The sequence below is a fragment of the Balaenoptera musculus genome, chromosome 18 (assembly GCF_009873245.2).
Source record: "Balaenoptera musculus isolate JJ_BM4_2016_0621 chromosome 18, mBalMus1.pri.v3, whole genome shotgun sequence".
Lineage (NCBI taxonomy): Eukaryota > Metazoa > Chordata > Mammalia > Artiodactyla > Balaenopteridae > Balaenoptera > Balaenoptera musculus.
In genome coordinates this window covers 79509895-79527720 of record NC_045802.1, presented here as the reverse complement: position 1 = coordinate 79527720, position 17826 = coordinate 79509895, and the positions used below count along the sequence as shown (strand labels likewise).

The 17826-nt window shown below is 57.7% G+C and overlaps 1 protein-coding gene across 1 annotated transcript in view; it reads left to right on the top strand.

Annotated features, from left to right (window-relative positions):
* The first annotated feature begins 8163 nt into the window (after nt 1-8163).
* Nucleotides 8164-17826, top strand: part of RASA3 (RAS p21 protein activator 3) — a 91891-nt gene continuing 82228 nt past the window's right edge. Inside the window, exon 1 of the mRNA XM_036831625.1 lies at nt 8164-8295. Within this exon, the coding sequence (XP_036687520.1) occupies nt 8241-8295 (55 nt within the window). The 5' untranslated portion in view covers nt 8164-8240. The remainder of the gene's footprint in view (nt 8296-17826) is intronic.

Sequence of the window (17826 nt, the reverse complement as noted above, 5' to 3'; positions counted from 1 at the left end):
TGCATTGGCAGGCAGATTCTCAACCACTGCGCCACCAGGGAAGCCCTGTGGGTCTTTTAACAAGAAGTGTGAGCAATTCTGGAATCGGGACTCCAGCTGCCTGTCTGTCCAGCTTCAGAGTGACCGTCAGGAGGGCCGCGCCCATGACCTGCTGCCTGAGGGAGATGCCCCGAGAGCTTGAGGAGACTCTGGAAGAGGAGACCCTGGAGGGGAAAGAAGGCAGCAGAGCCGGGTTTGTCCTCGGGTCCCTGAACCGCTGGCGCCAGTGGCTGTCCTAGGTGTGGGCAGGGACCCACACATCACTGTCTCATGACACCAGGGCAAGGTGAGCGGTCGTGCGGGGACCCCTCCCGGGGCGCCGGGTCTCAGACTCCCCGCAGGAGGGGCCCTGGGTCCGGCGGGGCTGCAGCAGGAGCACAGGAGGGGCCAGTGAGTGCTCATCTACCACCGTCTTGTCCTTTTTTAAAAAATTATGTTATTTTGAGATCATTGTAGGTTCACGTGCGATTATAAGGAGTAGGACTGAGATCCCGCGTCGCCGTCCCCAAGGCCTCGTGTGGTGACGTCTTACGTGACCGTGGTGACTGCACAGACCTCAGCAGGAGCTGGGAGAGATACAGCCCGCTGCCCGCTCGGGGTGCACCAGGGCACATGCACGCGCGCACGTGTGTGTGTAGATCTGCGTGATTCTGTCACACGGGCACACGCATGCGGCCACCACCACTGTCAGGGCACGGAATGCGTCCACCCCACAGGGTCCCTCCTGCTGCCTTGTTACGTCCGCAGCCGTCGCCTCCCCCTTCCCTGGGCCCTGACCCCCACTGTCCCTTCCCCGTCTCTGCAGTTTGTCATTCTAAGAAAGTTGTGTAGGGAGTTCCTGGTGGCCTAGTGGTTAGGATTCCAGACTTTCACTGCCAGGGCCGGGGTTCAATCCCCGGTCCGGGAACTGAGATCCCGCAAGCCTCGTGGCCAAAAAGAAGAAGAAAGAAAAGAAGTTGTGTAAATGGCATCAGGCATGAGCGTGGCAGGCTCTCCTCGGCCTTGAGGTCGCCAGGGTTACTGCGTCAGTCGTCTGTCCCTTTCTGCTGCAGAGCAGAATCGGCTTGCCTCCTACCTGTGGAAGGGTGGGTGGAGGTTGCCTCCGGTCTGCGGCGTCAGTGAACAGCGTGGTTTTGTGAGCGTCCTGTCTTTCGAAGGAGACTTTCTTCCTCCAGGGGGAGGGTCTGGGGTGAGCGTAAGGCCTCCCTCTGCACCGGCCACAGGCTCACCGGGGGCGGGCGGGACTGACTCCTGGGAGGAGGTGGAGGCCTGGAGGGACCCGCGGGGACCGCATCCCAAGGTCCCAGGGCACAGCCGCCATCTGCCCACCCCCCCCCCCACCCCCGTCTCCCAGGCCCGGCGCCGGTGCTGAAGGACAGCCAGCGTCTCCTGGGCGCTGGGGGAGCGAGGGGAAAGCACCCCGCCCTCACCCCGGAGCTGATGAAACCGCCAAGCCGGCCCGGGTGCGGAGCGCCGCACAGCGGTGCACGGGCCCCACGGTAGCCGGGTGTGTGGGCGCTGCTGCTGGCCCATTTCACAGACAAGAAACTTCGAGACAATCAGGGGGGAAGAGTTCTGTTCACCTCAAACCATCTGGAAGGAAGAGAGGTAATTTAAGTGGGGCGTCGTGGGCTACGTCTGTAGTAAAAGCAGTGTCAGCCCGTCACTTTCACGCTCAAAGTTGATTGCCACGTGTTCACACCCCCAGGTGCTGTGCTTGTACAATCTGGCCAGCTGCCACTGTCCACTCCCTCCTGTGCCACCCACGGCCCTGAAGCTGGGAGTCATGGCCACACAGCGCCCGTGAAGGGGTGAGGGGCAGTCCCGGCCGGGCCGTCCCGAGGCAGCTCCCCCATCCCCAGAGTCAGCCCAACCTCAGAAATGGGCTTTCCACCATTGCAAAGCAATTATGCTCCAAAAAAGATGTTAAAAAAAAGAAAGAAAGAAATGGGCTTTCCATTCTTACTCAGTGCTGCCACTGTGTTCATAGCTTCGAGACCACGTCAGCTTCTGGGGTTGTCTCCTCTGTTTATTTCTCCCCGCACCATTCCAGGTGGCGCTAACGGCAGGCCGTGGGGCGGACAGCGATTTCCTGCTCTTCCCACGGGATCGCGCAGCTTCTGGACACGTGCCCCGTGCTCAGTAAATGAATCGCTAAACAGAGTACATACTCATTCAAACACCTGGTACGGCCGCTGTGCAAGATTGTCTATAAATATTAATAAAACCTTGAAGGAAATACAATATAATGGTGGGCACACAGGTATCATTTTGCTCTTTTCCAGTTTCTTTACTATTACGTTGCATCTCCCAACCTAATGTTTCACAAAAGCAGCAGCTCCTACCGGCCATTGATAAAATCTCTGTTGCGCGGTTGTAACAACCTGCCTAGCAGTTTGCGACCGTGGCTGCCTTTGTCGCTGGGTCTCTGGAGCCTGACTCCCTGGGCAGGAAGTGTCTGTGGTCAGAGCTCCTGGGTTTTCTCCTTTGCAGCTTGTGTTGTGATTCTGTTGTGAGGACTGACTGACAGCAAATCCCCATCTCCCGTGGTGTGGATCAGTTACCTCCTCTGCTCCTTTTAGCTTCTGGGATCCTTCGATGGAGATTTTAGAAGAAAAAACACACACCGTCTGTCCATAGCTAAGAAGGCAAGACTTGGAGCCTAGTTAATTGCTGATTTCAGGGGTGTCTTCAAAGAGCTACTTGATATTTGGCTAATTATGGTCAAAAATAACAAGTTGAAGTTTACTATGACAAAAACATAGATATTTTGAGCAAATGTTCTTCATAATAAGCAATCAAGGCATTTACAAGTGTATTCAACAGGTAAATCCATTAGGTACCTGGGGTTATATTTTACTATTAACTCAAACTGACAGGTATACTGATATTGACCAATGGCGTCTCACATCAACTGTTAGGGTTTCTGTTAGTGAGGCTGGGCCAGGCATGGGCTGTGCCAGTGATCCCTACGTGTCGTTGGCTTTACACAACAGGAGCCATTTCTCACGTTTGTTCATCAAGACGGTTCCAGGGCAGCTCCCTTTCCACAGGGACTCAGGGGTCCACTTAGCTCTGAGTTTTAAAGCGAGGCCTCCCAGTCGCCATCGATGGAGAAGAGAGAGACGAAGCTACACGGTGGCTTTTCCCAGCTTCCAACCAGATGCGCTCACTTCCTAGGCACCCGGTCCCTCAGCGAGCTGCCGGGAGGGAGGCGGCATGGCCCCTATTCCCCCCGCCCCCCCAGCCCATCCCAGGAGGAGCTACTGGTGCTGGCAGTGGCTCTGGTGCTGTCCCCTTGTAGGCGGGCAGAGCCGGGCCTCCTTTCCACCAGCAGCACAGAACACCTGGGCTTCGAGCATCCAACGGGAACTTCAGCGCAGGCGTCTCCCCTCTACGGCTTTTCTCCCCAGTGTGGCCCAAACGACAAATATTGGAGAAAGATTATTTGAGGGTGCTATTACTCATTTCTCTGGAGTCTCCAAATGCTTTCTCTCCTAGACTATCAGGTCACCAGAGCCACATTCCTTGACTCCTAAGGGCCTGAGTAAACTATCAGAGAATTAGGATTGAACATTACGTTCCCAACTTTTCCATGTGACAGTAGGAGAAACCACTACATTCATTCAATGAATATTAGTTGGACTTTTACTATGTGCCAGGCAGTGTTGTGAGCAGAGCAGCAAAGGTCAGTCATTTGAGATGGAAAAATCCTTCCCTGACTTGTTGAATATCCGTATGAAAAGAATTATCTAAAAAATTCCTCCTATTGCTTAGTTGGCCAAAATATTGTCTTTTCTGAAAAAATGGATACACTTCCTTTTATTAGGTAATATATAACATATATGGAAACATGGAAACATGTTTCCATATTTCCCTTTTCACCTTGACTATCAGGAAACTCAGAGCTGAGCTCTACATTCATTGCAGTAGCTGTTTTCACTGCAGATGTTTGATACAATGATTTCTTCCTTCAAAAGTTTTTTAAATTCATTGTATACTGGTCATTTATTTTATGTCACTTCAAATCCTTTGAAAGTAGACTCAGCAGATATGAATAATAAATTATCTAATTATGCTGTTTTAGCCAATACATAAATATCCACTGGGGGGGGGGTTGATAGATTGATGCTTCTCAATAAATATTTTTTGGGGGGGTTGCAGAAGAGGATTCTATCAAAGAGAGAAAAAGACAACAGCGAGTTATAAACAAAAGAGAGTATAGATGCTTTCTATGAGTCATCACCTTTTCCTTTAATCCCTCAGTATCTTCCTTCCTCTTATAATCACAACTCTAAGGGAACAGATTCTAATTTAGAAAAGAAGGATCAATCCCTTTGGGCAGAACACAGATTTAAGAAGGCATGGTGCCTGCACAGGTCTATGGAGGTGAGTCTTCTTAGGCAAGGAATAGAGGAAGGGTGCTGTGTGGGTCTCCGTGTTGCGTGGAGGGAAAGCGAGGCGCTCACCGACATCTGGCCCCACTGATGTGCGGCCCCGCATCCTCATAAACTTATTTCCTACCCTCTGAGCACACGTGTCTTATCAAACCCTCTGATGAGCTGCCAACCTCTTGCTCATTTGGTCTGATTAAAATGATGTCATCGATACGGCAAACCAAACTGACGCTCTGCAGACTGTCCAGACCGCCCAGGTCTCTTTGGGCTGCATTATAACAGAGGGCGGGGAAGCCTAAGGATGAGGTGAGATTCCAAGCGTGTGCTCGAGTCTATGCCACGTGACGTAAACGGCTTCTGATTCTCCTCCTTATTCGGGATGGAGAAGAGGGCATTTCCCAGTTCCATGGCCATATACCACGGATCAGAGGCCATGCTGATGTGGCCTGGAAGTGGCACCACCTCTGGCATGGCAGCTGCAATGGGGGCTACTGTGTGGTTGAGTTTTTGGTGGTTCAGTGTCATCCTCCAGAACCTATCCGGCATCAGACATGGGACTGGTGAATTATATGACCCTTTAGGTCTTTAAGGGAGGTCTTGATCTCCATGTTTCCTCCAGGATGTGTCATTGCTTTTGAGCCTTCCCTGCTGGGATGGCTGTTAACCCACATACCAAGGAACCAAGGTAGGTGTTTTGACAACTGTCACATGCATCCCTACCGGTCCCTTACCTGTGGTGGCAGGAGAAATGATCACTTGGGGGCTCCCTGTGAGCCGCTCCTAGCCGAGTTCCATGTGTTTCTTGGGCCTCACAAGTTTCGCTTTAGCAGGGGCGTGACGACCCCTCGACTCGGACCTCAGCCCAGCAGCCCTTCAAACGTCTAGGTGTTTCCCTTTCCATGTAGAATTACATGAGTAAATGGCCACAGGCCCCTCTGGGGGATATCCCAGGGGAATCCTCACTGCCCACACGTGCAGCCGGGTCCTCTCCTCCAGTCGGCAGGCTCCAGAGCTGAGAACCGGCTCACGCCTGGAAACTGGGTAAAGGGTTGTGACGTTTTATTGAAGCAACTTTCTTCAGCCCCCCGAGCCCTATCTACGATTTCCTTTGGCAGCATAAACTGAGTTATACTGCTGCTGGCCAGCTCTCCGTCCTGCCCCTGACATTGCATTTGACTGACCATCACTACAGCCTCTTCAGGTCAGGGCGCCGGGGCTGCCACTGCAGTCTTGCTGCACAATAACTGCCCCTGCCTGGCTTCTGATGTTAAATGTCACCTGCTGGCCTCTATCATGTCACCACCCCATCATCCTCACTGCTCCTAGGGAGCCCAATGCTCCCTGTGACAATGTCTCCACCCTTGGGACAGTCCTGCACGTCCAGCCGCGGTTGAGCTCTCTCTGGCCCATTCCTCATCCTAGGCACTGACTAGGTTTCCTGGTCTCATGGAGCTTATTTACTCTCCCGTGCCATCTCTCTGAGCACTGGGATGTCTTCCTCGGCTGTCTGCCATGACCACAGGGCATTTCCACTGCACTTAGTGTGGGATGCTGCTTTTTACAGGCTTTCAAAGGCCATACTAGGGGCCTGAGGCCCTGGCCAGCGTGCGAAATCCTGTATCGTGGTTGAATGATGCCGCACCAGTGAACCCTAACCTGGTCCCCCTTGACGTGCTGCCTCTCCTGGGTCCCGCATTCTCTGGCTCTGCTTCTGCCTTTGCTCACCCAGCCCCCACTGGCATGTTTCCCGGGTCTGTTTGCAGACCCAGCGCTTCCCTGGCTGGGAGTGGAGCTGGACGCAGCACTGGTACCGTCCCGCAACCATCTCCAAGCACAGGGGAAGGGCGACACCTCTTCAGGTCCAGAAGAGTTACGGAAAGCTGGGATTCAAGGTTTTGAGTGTATTAATTCAGATGATGCTCCCCCAAGCCTCAGGGTTACAGCGACCTTCCTTGGGTTGAGCCTGCAGGCAGCCCTGGAGCACCGCTACCTTCATGATTAAGTTCTCGCTCTGATCTGCACCTTTTTTGGTTCTCTGGTGTAGGAGATGAAGGTGTCTTTATATGGTACCAAGAAAACCTTTTTGTCACACTTTTCTTTAAATGGGTGATCTTTTCACTGCCTTGCCCTCAGCAAGAACCACCTGATTCCAAAGTCGAGGTGCTTCCTGCTTCGCAGCCTCCCCATGCCTGAGACGCTGCACCCCGCTGTGTGCCCCCCGCTGTGTGCCCCCCACTGTGTGCCCCCCACGCTCAGCACTGCTGCGGCCACCAGTGGGTGCCCCGCTCTCAAACCCCATCACAGAGGCTGCTCCTAGAACACTCCTGGCCCCAACCATCTCATGCTGGGTTCCTCTGGAAACTGACTCCGAAGCAGAAGTCTGTGTGCGGGCCTTTATTGGCAATGTGCTCAGAAGGGAAGTCCCGTGAGGGTGTGAGGGAAGGTGGGCTGGACAGAGAAGCAGCTTGACAACGACGCTGCTGCTACCGGGGGTCCGGCCGATCCTCTCAGAAGCTCGGGAGCTGGGGGTGCTTTTCAGTTACGCTGATGGAGGCAAAGCCTTGGTCATGCAGAGGGATGACAGCACTCGCTACCGGAGCCGCCCGAGGTCCAGGCTTAGAGACAGCAGCTCCAACTGGCTGCTTTCCTAACCTCCGTGTTGAACCTGAGTAAACACCTCCTACGAAGGTCTTGAGAAGATAAACTCAAGCAGATGACTGAGGACCTGGAAGGAGGCGCAGGTAGTCTGGGTAAAGAAGGGTCATTAATCTTTTTTAACATGTACCTAAGCATTTTTTTTTAGGAAGTGAGGTAAAGCAATGAAAAGAACAGGCCTTTCTCTTTATTAAGCTTGTAGTCTGGTCTACACATGGGGCGTGTGTGTGTGTGTGAGAGTGAGTGGTGTTGGGCGCTATGAAGCCAGAGGAGCAGGAAGTGGACAGGAAAACAGGAGACACAGAAAATGAGCTGAGGATGGTAGCCTGCGGGTCAGCAAGGGCAGACAAGAGTGCACTTGGCCTGTGTGAGAAGCTCGGAGCCAGGGTGGTCCGAGGGAGGCCCGGGGACAGCACAGGGGCAGGAGGGCAGCGGGAGGGGCTGGGCAGCTTTGGAGCCTGATCGGGAACTCACCCGGACTGCGCACTCCCCCAGGCCCCAGGTGGCCGGCAGCCCCTACTCTGAGGGGGCTGAGCTGGGCCAGGGAATTCTTTTCCTTTGATACCTGTAGGTCTCAGTTTCTTAAAACCCTGTGCATGTGCCCCCCCTCCCAAGCCTCCCGGCCAGGTTCCACCGCCCCCGCCTGGTCCCCTCCCTCCCCACCTACCCTAGCCCGGTCGCCCCCCCGCCAGCAAATCTCGCCCGGTGGCCCCCGTCGCCCAACCAGGTACCCCCGCACTCCCGGCCGGATCCTCCCTGCGGGGCGAGACGTCCCCTCCGGCTCCCTTCGATGCCTCCTCGGAGGCCGACCCCGCCCCTCTGCGGGCCTTGGGATGTGGGCGGAGCCGTCTTGCTCCCGCCTCCTAGCCCTCAGCCAATGGGCAGCTGGGGACGCGCAGTTGGCGGAACCGTAACGCTCCCGCCCCTCTGCGGGCCTTGGGCAATCGGGAACTGGGCAGGGCCGTGGGCGGAGCCTCCCCGCCCCCCACCCGCGTCCTCGGCCAATGGGCGGGCGTGTGGGCGGAGCCGGAGGTGGAGGTGCCGCGGACGCGCGGGCACCGGGTAGGGCGCATAGCGCCGGGACTGCGCCGCCGCTCGGGCTCCTGCTGCTCCGCGGGGCTCGGCGCGCGAATTCCGGGCAGACCCAGCATGGCGGTGGAAGAAGAGGGGCTCCGGGTCTTCCAGAGCGTGAAGATCAAGATCGGTGAGCTCCCGGGAGCTGGCGGGGGCGGTGGGGTCTTTGAGGGGGCTTGCGGCGGGCGCCCCCAGGCCCCCGACCCCTTCCCTGGGGGCCAAGGCCCTGACGCCTCCTGGCCATGTGCGCTCCCGGGTTGCGGCCCCCTCCCCACCCCCGGGAGATCCCCAGCGGCGGCCCCTCCCCACCTCCCCGGAGGCCGCGGGCCTCGGCCCCCTCCCCATCACCGGGGAGATGCCGGGCCGCGGCTCCCTCCCCATCTCCAGGAGATGCGCGGCCGCTGCCCTCTCCCCACCTCCCCCAAGGACGGGCTGGGCCGAGCCGGGCCGGCGGCTCAGGGGGACGCAGCTCCCTGCGCTGCCTCCACGCCACTAGCGGCCCCAGGTCTCCGAAGGTGGGGTCGCCTGCAGCAGAGGGAGGTGCAGTGCCGGACTTGGGTCGGGTCCCCGCTGGGAGTGTGTATCTGCGTGTGCATGAGCGCGCGCGCGGGGGCTCTCCGGATGAGTGCATTTCAGGTGCCAAAAACACCAACCCCGGGGTTCCGAGCCTTGCTGAGTGCGGCACCCAGACCCTTCCTTCGCTGGGGACGTGGAAGCTCTTTCACGTTCCCCCAGGGGCGAGGGGCCGAGCGGGCGGCTGGCTGGGGCCTGGGTGTGCGCGCGACTGTGTAGGTGGATGTGTGGGCATGTGTGTGTTCCTGCGTGTTTGTGTGTGTGTGTGTCTGCCTGTGACTGTGGAGCGCTCTGGCCCAGGGCTCCCTCAGGGCAGGTCGCCACAAGAGCCACCCCTCCCCCTTCCATTGAGAACTGGCTGCGGGAGCTTTTGGCCACCAGGGCCTGCCATTCAGGTCGTGTCCCCAGAGCAGTCTGCCTTTCTCACTGGACCCAAGAGCTGGGGGAGGGAAGTGCAGATTCTGGAGTGGGCTGGAAGGCTATATCTGGACTTCCTGGGTTTATCTGGAGAGACTTGCTTTTTCCCAGTTCTGTCTTAACTTGGGAGGGTGACGTGCAAGTTTCTTCCCCCCAAAACAAGGTCGGTTCCTGGAGTGACTGTTGCACGTTAATGCCATAAATGTGCCAGCTGAGAGGACAGCTCCCGTTGGAGAGGGCTTCGGAGACCCTGGTGTGTTGCCCGTCCTCGGGGCCCTTCTTGCCCACTGAATGCCTGGGTCCTTCACATTCCCATGTGAAAAAGGGGCTCCGGGAACCAAGCCAGGCGCCCAGTGACTGCTGGAGCGTCAGTTGCTGGTGACATTCGATGCCGCTTAGGAATTCCAGCTACCCCAAATCAGCGTGTTGTTTCCTGTCTGCTTTATTTTGGTTTATGGAGCATCGCTGAGACGCTGTTGATATTTGGCTCAGAAGCACTGCAGATAGGATGTGGTCACACTTCAGCCTTGAGGAGCCTGCCTGGAGAGGGTTTCTCTTGTTTACTTGGTTGAAATCTGCTGTCACTTTCTGCTGAGAGGTTCAACATGGCACTCCACCTGAAGTGTGGCAGGGAAAGTGCCTCTCAGTGCCAGGGTCCAGTGAGCACGAGGGGGATGCCAACCCAGAGGCCTTGAGGTGCTTCCTTAATCAGGGTACAGGAAGGGGTGGGGCATGGCTGTGAGGGCTGTGCCAGGCTTCTGGGTGCAGCAGGCAGGAAGGGGTCTGGGGACTTTGGGGTTCAGGCCCCGCACGGCCAGCCTGGACTCGACTCAGGAGGGCTCTGGAACGGTGGTCTGTTAAGCAGAGAGGATTGACTTCTTTCGAGAATGGCACCGAGGAGATCTGCTGGCCTGGCAGGGCGCCCTCACGGGAGGTTCTGGACCTCATACACAGGGGCCATGTGTGGAAGGAAGGGGCTTGAAGATGCTGCTCGGTTAGGCTTTCCCTCTTTTGTGCTTCAGTTTAAACAAGTGAGAGAAACGCCCAGCTCAGCTGAGGATTAGTGCAGCGACTGAACATCTGCTGGTCTAACTCCGTGTGGGCACGGGGTATTATTAGAACCTTCGGAGCCCCGCCCCCATATGCGGGGGCTGTAGCAGAGAGGACGAGCAGAAGCGTCTGTGCAGTGGTCCAACTCCCTGGACGCGGCTGCAGCTCTCAGAAGCCCCTGTCTTCTCCCCTCTCCGAGGGTCTTCGCCTGCATCTAGGGGCTGCAGGAGGGAGACATCTGTGTCCCACCTCGTTGCTGGGGCTTGCAGGGAGCAAGGGCCTGCGCACAGCACAGGCATTGGAGCAAAGAGGTGTCCGGGGCTGTGCTGCTGACTTAGAGCCGGGCCCGGCCCCAGAGGTGAGCTGTGGGGACTGGCCTGGGGCTTATTCTTGTTCCACCGTGAGTAGACAGGGCCTGGTGCGGGGTGCCCCCAGCTCTCCGTTTCTTTCCTTAGTCCTCTTCTGTGGCCAGTCTTAACTCTGACTTGCCTGAGTGCCCCAGCCGTGAAGGTACAATGACGAGGGAGGACACCAAGATGACCTGGAGGAGGGGCGGCTGCCCAGGAATCACAGGCACGCTCGCCTCCTCGTTCCAGGAGACCCTGGCCGGCTGGCCATTCATGCTGAGCCCTGTCTCCGGGCCGGCTGGCTGCGTGCCCGTGTCTGCCGGTGGCCTGCCGGCCTGCCGGCTGGAAGACCCAGGGCAGGCGCCCCCCCGCCCCCCCTTTCATGGCCTCGTTTTTCCATTTGCGAAATGCCGGCAGTCATTGTCTGCAGCATCCGGTGGGAGCCCCTCATCCCAGAAAGGGACAGAGAAATTCTCCCTGCAGTTACACCATCAGCAGTGTCACCATTCCTGTTGCTGAGGGGAAAGGCAGAACATTTCGGGGGGCTGAAGAGTTTTTAGTGGGGAGGCCTTGGCTGTTTAGTCCTTAGAAAGTCTGGAACGTGTGGTGGTACGTGGCCATTGAGAGGCTAACGCTGGGGAAAATGAGAAGAATCTCTTCCTTTTTTCCCTCTTCCCCTTTCTTTTTCCTTCCACCTTTCGCAAATGAGATAATACATAAGAAAGTGCCAAATAAAAGTAGGGTATTTTTATTGTAACTACTTCAAGTCCTTGTCCTGAAGAACTTGTGTCTTTCCCCACTTAAATCTCGCAGTTATTTTGGACGGTTCTTCTGCACACTTGAAAACCTTAGCCGCGGTCTATCTTTGGAAACAGCAGTACCTCATGTCATGTAAGACTGAACACACTTCCTATGAGGCTGCTTGAGGAAGTGTGCTCCTCTGGCTTTCCATGAGTCAGGGCTTTAGCCCTGGAAAGGAAGCAACGTGAAGATTTGTAGGCGGCGACGGGTGAAGACTCCCGGCGAGAGCACCTCTGCCCGGCAGGGTCCTTTTGGACTCGGCACTCCTTTAGGCCTTGCAACGTAGCTTTACTTTCCAGTGATATTTCCCTTTTCCATGATAGTTACTCCTTGTTTTTAAAAGTGTCATCTTGATAAATGTGTTCAATTAAGAGTAATATACAAAGGTATTTCTCTCAAGCTAAAAAAAGAGGAAATCCTGGCCTTGCACCTGAGGGTGAGAAAAGCCCTCTTGGTCTGTGAGTGGGTCTCGTCGTTGTCAGGTTTGAGGGCAGCTTGGGTCTGCGTGGTGAGTCCCATGTGAGGCCACAGGGCAGAGCTTCCTTCTTGGACCCAGAGCGGCGGCCCCCCTGTTCTCCCCGGGCTCAGAGCACCCACTCCTGTTCCTTCTCATTCAGATTAGAACCCGTCACCAAGAAGGGCCAGGGTGGTCCGGGTCCAGCGCGAGCACAGGGGAAGCGACGTGCCTCCACGCAGCCAGACGTGGCCCTGCGGCAGCTGGCTGTAGGCCCGCCCGCACCGCAAACATCACCCCCCCAGAAGCAGGAGGCCCCTCAGGTCGGGGAAGCGGGGAGCAGGGAGGGCCCCTGGGCGGCCTGGAGAAGAAGCCCCAGACCACAGGGCTTGGGAGCTCAGGGTTCTGGGTCCGCGCTGCCGAAAGTGTGATTTTTTAACCCAGTTTCCAAGGCGGGAAGCAGTGGTGTGCCGGTCCCGGGGTCTGTAAAGCTCGGGCGGGGTGTCCAGCTTATAAGCTGCGGTGGTGGTGAGCAACCAGGCGTCACAGGCTCGTTAGAGGACACGTTCTGTGAGCGTCACGGCCAGTGTCCGCGTGAGGGTGTGCGTGAGACGGCGGGAGGGGAGCCGCGCCGGCCACGCACGGTTCTTGGCATCAGGGGCTTCATGTTCTCTGGAACTCTCTGATGCTAAAATTAGCCTGGATATTCTATTAACCTGGGAGCTCAGCTCGCGGGCTATTTTTGGCCCCTGAGGACCGGTGTGCAGACTGGCGCTGCCCGTGGGTCTGGGCTTCTCCGGGCAGCGGCGTGTGCTGACGTGTGAGGTGGGGAGGGTGCAGACTTCAGGGTCTGGCGCGCGCCTTCCCTCATTCCACCTAAGCTCTCACAAGCCCACGTGGAGTCACCTGCCCAGGGTCTTGGCCTGCAGGGGGCGGGAGCTCACCTCGCGTGCGGCCTCCTGCCTGGTGATGCGCCTGGACAGGAGGGGCCGCCGGTGCCCCTGAGGGGAGGGCACGGGCCACTGGCGCCTGTGGGAGGACCGGGGCGTGCGCACACAGCCCCTAGTGCAGGTGCTGCGCGGAAGCTGGAGGGGACAGAACTCGTGAAGGTGCGATGCAACAGGGCACGGGATCCAGAGCCGACCCCTTGAGCGGGGCCACCTGCAGCCCACGTAGCCCCGGGCACGCAGGGAAAAGGGTCTGCAGGTGGTGGGGCCCTGTGGACGGGTCATGGAGCTGCAAAACACCATTTGGCAGAAAACGTCTGGATTTGTTTCTCTGAAGCTAACGAGGCACGTGCGTGTGTCGACACTCACACCTTCCGGAGAGTATTTGGGAAATCAGGACATCGGAGCGTCACGCTTTAGAAACAACCACAGTGGGAGCAGCTAAGCCCGAGAAGTGAGGTTTGCAAGTCACACTGGAAAGTGGAGGCTGCAGGTGCCCCAGCTGCTTCCGAGCGAGGAGGGTCCATGCTGGGCCCAGGCGGCTCAGGAGGGGAGGCTGGGACCTGAGACTGAGTCCCGGCCACCTTTCTCGCTACCTCTGCAACTTCAGGCACATCTGAGCCCACTCTGCTTCAGTTTCTTCCTTTGTCATAGGGGAGAGTGAAGCCCTTTCTGTGCAGCTCAGCGAGCTTGTGTGAACACAGGCACTCGCATCGCTCCAGTCCTGATGGCAAGGTGTTACTGCTGGGACAGTTTGAAGCTGCTTGTTCTCTTAATCTTGTAACGGGTTAGAGATCCAGCTCAGCAAGTCAGGAGAAGGTGGTGAGGCAGGAGTGGGGAGGGCTCGCTGGTTGTCTGTCCCCTGCACCCAGTGTCAGCGTGGGGGTCTGTGTTCCAGCTGTGCCCGGTCGGTGGGATGTTCAGATAGCAAAATGGGGAGACAGAGTGTTGATAAATGCCAGTTGAAGGGGCAATTACATTATGGAGCTTCCACAGCCTGGAATATTATGCAGCTTTCAGAGAAATAAGTTGGAGCCCGGCCCGGCCATGTGACATGCAGGAAGCCCGTGGGGTGTGACTGGAAAGAAAGCAGCATGCAGAGCGTGTCTCCGAAGGTCCCAGAGAAGAGCAAGGCGACAGATACGGGTGTGCAGATGTGGAAACGAGACCCACACACGTCTGTCACTTGGACCCCCAGGGCTGGGGAGTGTGGAAATGGTTCTGTAGGAAGAGGGAATAAAAGGTCTGTTTGAAAAAGCAAGAATATTACTATTGTGTATACAGATAGGTAAATAAAAAGTTTAAAAGTCACAACCACTTAAAAAACGTAATGAACAATGGTCTGTAGAGGACACTGAGGCCCAGAAAGATAAAATAATTTCCCAGATTACACGAGGCTCACTCAGTGCAGGAAAAGTGTGGGGCTGCCATCAGGTCTAAGAGCGAGTGACTAACGGGCTGAGGGCTGGCCCGGGAGGGGACCGCGAATGGACCCAGACACGCGGGCGGCTCGGGCTGCAGCCCTGTGTTCAGGAAACCCTGACCCGGATGAGAGGGAGTTTAAAGTCCCACCATCCACACAAATGACCCTGTGCTTTTCTTTAAGTGTGAGGCAACTTCCAAAATTAACAGTGAACACATTCAAATTGCGGTGTAAATGCACGTTTCGTGATCCTCCTTAGAAATAAGCAGACGCGTGTCTCCCGACTGCGCGTCCCGGCTCACGCCGTGGGCCGGGACCCACGTGTCGTTTCCACACGATGGCTCTTGGGTCGGACTCAGAGCTGCTTGTTATCGGAAGCTTCTTTGCCGGAATTGATGGGTCAACAAGTGGACAGTGGGACCACAGGTCGTGACCCTAGTCCTCTGAGCGTCTGCAAACATGGGGCGTGTTTCTGCACGCAGGGCAGATCCCGGGCCAGCCTGGTCCGTCCTGAGGTTTGGCCTTGCTCGTTTGCGTTTTCAAGTCAGCCTGCAGCCCGTGGCAGGGCCAGTCAGCCTCAGGGCGAGGGCCCTGTTGGTGAGGCCACGTGTCTACGCCTGAGACCTGCCGTGGGGGCCTGGGGGGGGCTGGACCGCCCCCGCTCAGGGTTTGATCCGAACGCTGTGCCCTTCACTCCTAAGTCAGACCAGTGCCTGTTTCCCTCTTCGCATAGTTTCTCCTCCTGTTGTCTGAATAATGTCCAAAGTGTAAAGAAGTGTTCTGTCTCGGCCCCCATTGCCAACGGGATAAAATCCAAAGGCAGGCAAAGTCGCCGCGTCTCTCTTGGACTCAGGGTGACTCAGAGCCTGGAGCCTCGGGTGGCGGCCGTGCTTCCCCAGCCAGGCCGCCCCGTTCGTGCTCCGGACACAGCCTCGCTCTCGGCTTGGCGGCCCCCAGTGCTGTTGGTGCCTGCGGCAGCGCCAGGACCAGGGCCTGGTCGCCGGCCTCTCCTGGGACCGGCTCCCCGTTCGGCCGCCCCCCAGGGCTGACGGGAGCCCAGGAGTGGGCCTGGGCTTCTGGGTTTTCGGGACATTTAACCGAGTGGGGGACTGATAACTGGCCTGCCTTTCTCTGGAGCTTTGATTTGGACTCAACGGTGGGTCCCGTCGGGTGTGATCCGTGTGTGGAGTCAGGGCCCGTCTCTCCTTCCTGTGACGCCCCTTGGACCCCCCCAGGAGCCCCCACGGCCGAGCCCCCCGTGGTTGAGGGCAGCTTCGCGTGCCCCTGGATCTTCTCTGTAGCTTTGTCTTGTGTGGTTTTTCCTCTGAGGAAAAAGATGTCATTTTCCTTTTTCGCTTTGTGGGACTGGTCTCATTTTGTGCACTCTGTCCGTTTCCACGATGCCGGATCCGTCGTTGCCCCCGGAGCCCTGGACACGCCGGGGAGCAGCAGGTGCCCCTGCAGGACGTGGTGCTGTCAGAGTCTGGTATCGACTCTGCGCCTTGTGCAGGCACGTGTCTTAACTGCCCCCCCACTCCGAGGCTCAGAGAAGCCAGGGCACTTTCCCAAAGTCACACAGCAGGAGAGGTTGCGACTGCCTCAGTTGTCCTGTAATGAACTCGAAATTACCAAGGCCCAGGCACTCCTGTGGTCAGTGAGGAACGGCCTTCTTGGGTGTGTTATCAAGTCACTTCCTCAGTAGACAGCTCACTTCCCACCAAGGCCTCTCCTTCCCTGAGAATCTTTGAACGAGCATTTATGGGATAGTCTCAGGAGAGTGACACCTGCGCCTGAACCTGTGGTCCTGAGAGGCCAGGACACCCGGGGCTCAGGGCCTGCTGACCACCTCCCAGCTGAGTGTCTTGAGCTGCTGGACACCTGAGCAATTTCACCTGAGACCATGCTTTAAACAGGGGGCCAGCCTCTGCGTGGACAGACTGCAGGCTGCCCTGGGGGCCGCAGCAGCACTGTGCCTTCCTGACGCCTGCCCTCTGGCTTCTGACCATCTCTTCCTCCTGCTGGGCTGGGACCCAGGCCCAGAGGTTGCCTGATGCAGGAAAAGCCCCCCGGCCAGGCAGGCAACAGGGGGGAGGGGTGAAGTGGGGCAGTTAAACTCCAGCCGGAGGTGGTTCAGCCCCAGGCCCGGAGCCTCTGGGCCTCTGCTTGTTTGGACCCAGCCACCTGGGGACTTCCCAGAGCTGGGCTCAGATGGTGGTACAGAGCTGTTTGCAGAGATCCCGGAACCCGAGCTGGTTCCAGAAATCCCATCAGTGTGCAGACCCCAGGGGACCTGGCCAAGCTGCCTTGTTGTAGAGGTCTGCAATGGGCTGCTGTGATGGGGCTGGTTTTCCCATGGCCTTTGGGGTGAGGGCGGGCTGGGGAATTCCAGATTGTTCGGGGCTGCGGCTTGCGAGCTCACCCTTCTCAGGGGGCCCTGCTGGCCTGTCCTGGGGCTGACTTCCATAAGCAGTTTTTAACTTAGGATCTGACAACTGGGTGTTTTATCTACTTTGTGGGGGTGAGTTTCAAGGGCAGAAGACACCGTGTACGTGATGTTCCCACGGAGGACACACCCCACCCGTGTGTGGTGTGTCCAGGACCTTCTGGAGGAGCGAGGTGTCCCCGGGCTCCCCTGAGAAAGGCCTGCACCCCATGAGGCAGAGCGCTCAGTTGAGAGAGGGGTGGTTCGCCTTGACCTTCTCACGGGGGCCCCTCACGTCGTAGTACGGGTGCGCGCACACGCACACACCCGTCCCCAGCCTGTCTCGGGGCAGAGGTGCGTGGTGTCGTGTCACCGCGCGGTGATGGCGGGGGAGGCCCGGGAGGCCCACAGCGGCTCCTGCTGGCTCTTTCCCGTTGGCGGGACCCGTGGTGCCAGGGAACTGGCCTCGTCTGCGCAGCAAGGTGTGCGGAGTTTAGAAGAGCTTCCTGTTTCTCAAGCATTCGTGCTGTCCTTTCGTCTGCCCGACGTGGTGGGGCTGCAGACACACTGCAGAGTCATGGGGCCCGCGTGGGCCCGACCCCGGGGGCCTGGGGGTGAATGTTTGGCGGCACCTGCCGTCTGAGAGCCCTGAGGGCGGCTTGGCCAGGTCCCCGCCCCTGCTCTGGGGCCTCGCTGCTGGGACGCCTGCCTTTCTGCTTTCTGTGACTCGAGCGTCTTTTCTGCACTTTTTGATTCTTCAATATTTTGTATTTGCATCAGACACCTTTCATATTTTAGGCCCACAAGCCGGGTTTTTCCTGTAGCTTCTTTTCCTGTTCGTTTCTGGCCCGTTCTCTCTCCTGGCTGCGCTCAGGTGGGAGCTCTCAGACTTTGAGGGGCTCTGAGGACCCCGGGCCGGGCTGGGCTGCCCGGGAGAGTATGCTGGGATCAAGTGAGAGGATGTTAAGGTGAACAGGGAAGTACTTCAGATGGGGGTGCGTGAGCCATAGTGGCTGGGGGGCTGCCAGGGGGCCTCCTCGCCCCCCGAGGTGTGAGGCTCTTGTTTCCTGCCCGACTGTACGGGTGAGAGAGCCCAGCTCTCTGGAAGTGGGCACCCTGCCTGGTGGGACCCGAGCCACCCGAGCCCGGTGGGCTGCAGATGCCCCATGGCCCCCGGCTCTCCTGGCCGTGCTTCCGGAGACCTTGTAGCTCCTGGGCGATGCTTCC